At 38.3% G+C, this 3,277-nt stretch overlaps 1 protein-coding gene across 1 annotated transcript; it reads right to left on the bottom strand.

Moving 5' to 3' along the window:
* Positions 1-437: 437 nt before the first annotated feature.
* On the bottom strand, positions 438-2,271 carry LOC117926836 (trans-resveratrol di-O-methyltransferase-like). Its single transcript, XM_034846127.1, has 2 exons — positions 1,462-2,271; positions 438-855 (listed from the first exon to the last, which is right to left on the bottom strand). Exons 1-2 carry the CDS (start codon positions 2,230-2,232, stop codon positions 553-555), a joined length of 1,074 nt encoding a protein of 357 aa, XP_034702018.1. The 5' UTR covers positions 2,233-2,271; the 3' UTR covers positions 438-552.
* Positions 2,272-3,277: the final 1,006 nt, after the last annotated feature.

The raw sequence follows: 3,277 nt of genomic DNA on the forward strand, positions 1-3,277 counted from the left end.
CTCTACTTTCTTTTCATTGCATTTTCCCTCGTATTTCCTTAGAACCAAACATAACCTTAAGTATTTCAATCTACAATCATCTCACCTCACCAAAATACCTATGCAACTTTAAAACAACATAAACATTTTCATGTGTCAATTTCTTTGAACTTGCACATGGGTTTAATAAAGTAGATAAGTAAAATTTTTCCTTTTTTTGTTCTTGATAAATTGAGGGAAAAACATAAAGAATGAGATTCAAAGATGATCTAATGTCATATTAAACAATCATTTTTTTTTAAATTTTAAACTTGTAGAATTTAGGCACACAATCATGCACTCTAACACTAATCAACTATGAACCACCAAATTTAATATTACAGAAAATAATAATTCATTACTCCAAAACAAACACATAGATTATATGAAGAAATTCATTATTATTATTGAAATTCATAGAACAAAGATGAACAGTACTTCTGCCCAATCAAACAGACCAAGAACCATCTTAATTATAGCAGACTTTGTGAATTAAATACGCATAAATGTGCCACACTATAAACAAATAGAGCATCAAGGATAAACCTCAATGAGGGACCTCAAACCCAAAATGGGAATTATCTTGTAGTGACTGAAACCAGCATCCAAGAAAAGCTTCTCCCATTCGTTCTCGTCCCTCTCTCTACCCGTGACGAAATTCATCATAATCATATCAAAGAACAGCTGTGTTTCTATGGACTTGTAGTCTCCTTGATTCTTCATCATGATCATGTCTATGATAATCACCTTTCCTCCGTTTTCCTTGCTCGGAATTGCTTCCCTGCATCGCTTTAGTATTTTCACGCATTCTTCATCGCTCCAGTCATGCATTATCCACTAGTCATTTGAATTCCAGTTAGACATGGAAGTATATATTGAAAGTGCTCAGGCACGGATTCAGCAAGAACAAGAAATTTATTCTATTCACCACAGTGATTATACAGTAGATCAATAGCTATATATATATTACAGAATCTAACCATCTAACTAATACAACCACTTTCTAACTAATCATAACAGCATCTGTTAGAGAAGACTTAGCATAACTGCATCTGTTAGAGAGGAGAAGAATCAGCTACTGACATGGGTGTTTGTCTATCATATATATCATTTCCTAGGAGTTTTATCCGCTTAAATACATTTTAATTAGGTTCGGATGGAGAAAGTTTCACCAGAAATCCAATTCAATTCATGTCCATGGATAAAGACTAACTATGAAAGAGCCACATGATGAATACGACACCTAGTATTTTGTGATTGGTGTGACCTTATTTCAGTTAGCCTTTCCAGCCGAACCCCTATAAAATATAACTTATAGCATATTTGAACCCGGACTGACTGACAACGTAGAATGATTTTTTTTTTAACATTTAAAAAAATTATTTCTTATTCTTTGTGATCCAGACAACGTTATGTAACTGACAAAAGAAAATTGGGGTATACCTTGAGTAAAATTGCATCTGCAGGAGGAATTGCCTCAAACATATCACCTGCAAAGTAGTTCAAGTTCTTGCTCCCTTGCAAGCCAGCAACCACGTGGGGGAGATCTAACACGGTGCAGTTCAAATGTGGGAAAGCGTTAGCAATGGCCTTGGCCACTTTTCCGGTGCCACCCCCTACATCAACCAATGAGTTCAACCCCTCAAATACGCCCTTGCCCTCCTTAAGCAGCACGCTGGTGACTAAGCGAGCATCGCTAGCCATGGCTTCATTGAAGAAAGTGTTGAGCTGAGGTTCATGGGCAGCATAATCCCAAAATGGCCGCTCATGAGCAGTGTGGAACGGAGTGGGATCATCATTTTGAAACCAAGCACTCAGATAATGCCATGGTTTAGTTAAAATTGGGTCGAGCATGGCAAGCAAGAAGGGCCTTATGCTCAAGGAGTCATCCATTAGAAGGAGCCTAGAGGCATCTGTAAGCACATACCCCTCTTCTTGCTCACCTTGTTGGACTCTTTGCGCAGCAAGGAAGCCAGAATGAACAAGAATGCGCATGAGACGGTACACGCACTGACTCCTTTTGGGGTGGACTGGGAGCTTAGCAACCAGCTCAGGAAGAGTCATGGGCTTGCCATGGTTGTGGATGATGTCTGGGATGCCTAGTTGAATAGCACATTTTAGTGACATAGAGTTGATGAAGTTGAATATATGGTTCCAAACATGAGCTTGAGCATGAAGCAGCTCAGTTGATCTCTCACTGTTTGCCGAATCCATGTACCTCACACCGATCTCTTACCGCTGATTTTTACATATTCCAACCTTGAACCTCGACCTCTCTATATAGCCAAGGCACGTGATATTCCAAGACCACGCCATTGAAAGAGAAACGTTGCGTTTTGTCTAGTCAAGAGTCAAAGACAATTGTGGTGTGCTTTTGTGGGAGATTCAACACGACAAATAATCTTTTCTGGCAAGGCATGGCAGAAAGCTGTTCTCTGAAAAGCAATCTCTCAAGAAATAAGAGGTTACTTTTTAACGAAAATAATATTAATTGAAAAAAAATACTGATGTTTTAAAAATCGGGACTAGCCAACTGGTCCAACCCGTCGGTGCCCACATTGGGCTGAGGTTTGTTCAATGGGCAGAGAGAGTTAAAGACAACTGTGGTGTACTTTTGTCGGCAGATGCTGCATGACAAATAATATTTCCCTACAGAGTGCGGCAGAAACCACTTACTCTAAAAAGCAATCTCTCAAGGGATAAGAGGCTACTTCCTACTTTTGTGGGCAGATGCAACATGACAAATAATATTTCCCTACAGGACAGCGCTCTTCTCTGAAAAGCAATCTCTCAAGGGATGAGATTGGCCGACTGGTCCAACCATCAACGGGTGCGCACATCGGGCCGAGGGTGCCATCGAACTTTTGTTGAACTAGTCAACCCGTTGGTATAACGGTTAACTCGGTGAAATACCCATTAACGGATTGAGGCGATTATGAGCAGCTGGGTTGTTTGAGGTTGTTTATGACACAGGTTAATGTACAATATAAAGTTAGTTTATGCCTATCTTCTTTCCATATGGGATTGGTGGGAGGGAGGAATGAGAAAAAATTCAGAAGGCAAGGACAACACCAGTGACTCGAGCTTTTTTGTCCATGTTTCCACAACAACAAATTATATTACAATAATATTTTCAAATTTTTTATTATAATAAACTTGTAAATAATATAAATAAAATAATGCAATATTTTTTACAACCATAAAATAATAGGATATATAACTTTTAATATATATATATATATATATATATATATATATA

This window comes from Vitis riparia, chromosome 12, assembly GCF_004353265.1.
Source record: "Vitis riparia cultivar Riparia Gloire de Montpellier isolate 1030 chromosome 12, EGFV_Vit.rip_1.0, whole genome shotgun sequence".
Lineage (NCBI taxonomy): Eukaryota > Viridiplantae > Streptophyta > Magnoliopsida > Vitales > Vitaceae > Vitis > Vitis riparia.

Excerpts from the sequence above, each read along its gene's own strand:
- LOC117926836 (XM_034846127.1), bottom strand. The coding sequence starts at position 2,232 with ATGGATTCGGCAAACAGTGAGAGATCAACTGAGCTGCTTCATGCTCAA. Across the intron at positions 856-1,461 it reads CAGATGCAATTTTACTCAAG|TGGATAATGCATGACTGGAG; the intron begins GTATACCCCAAT and ends TCAAATGACTAG.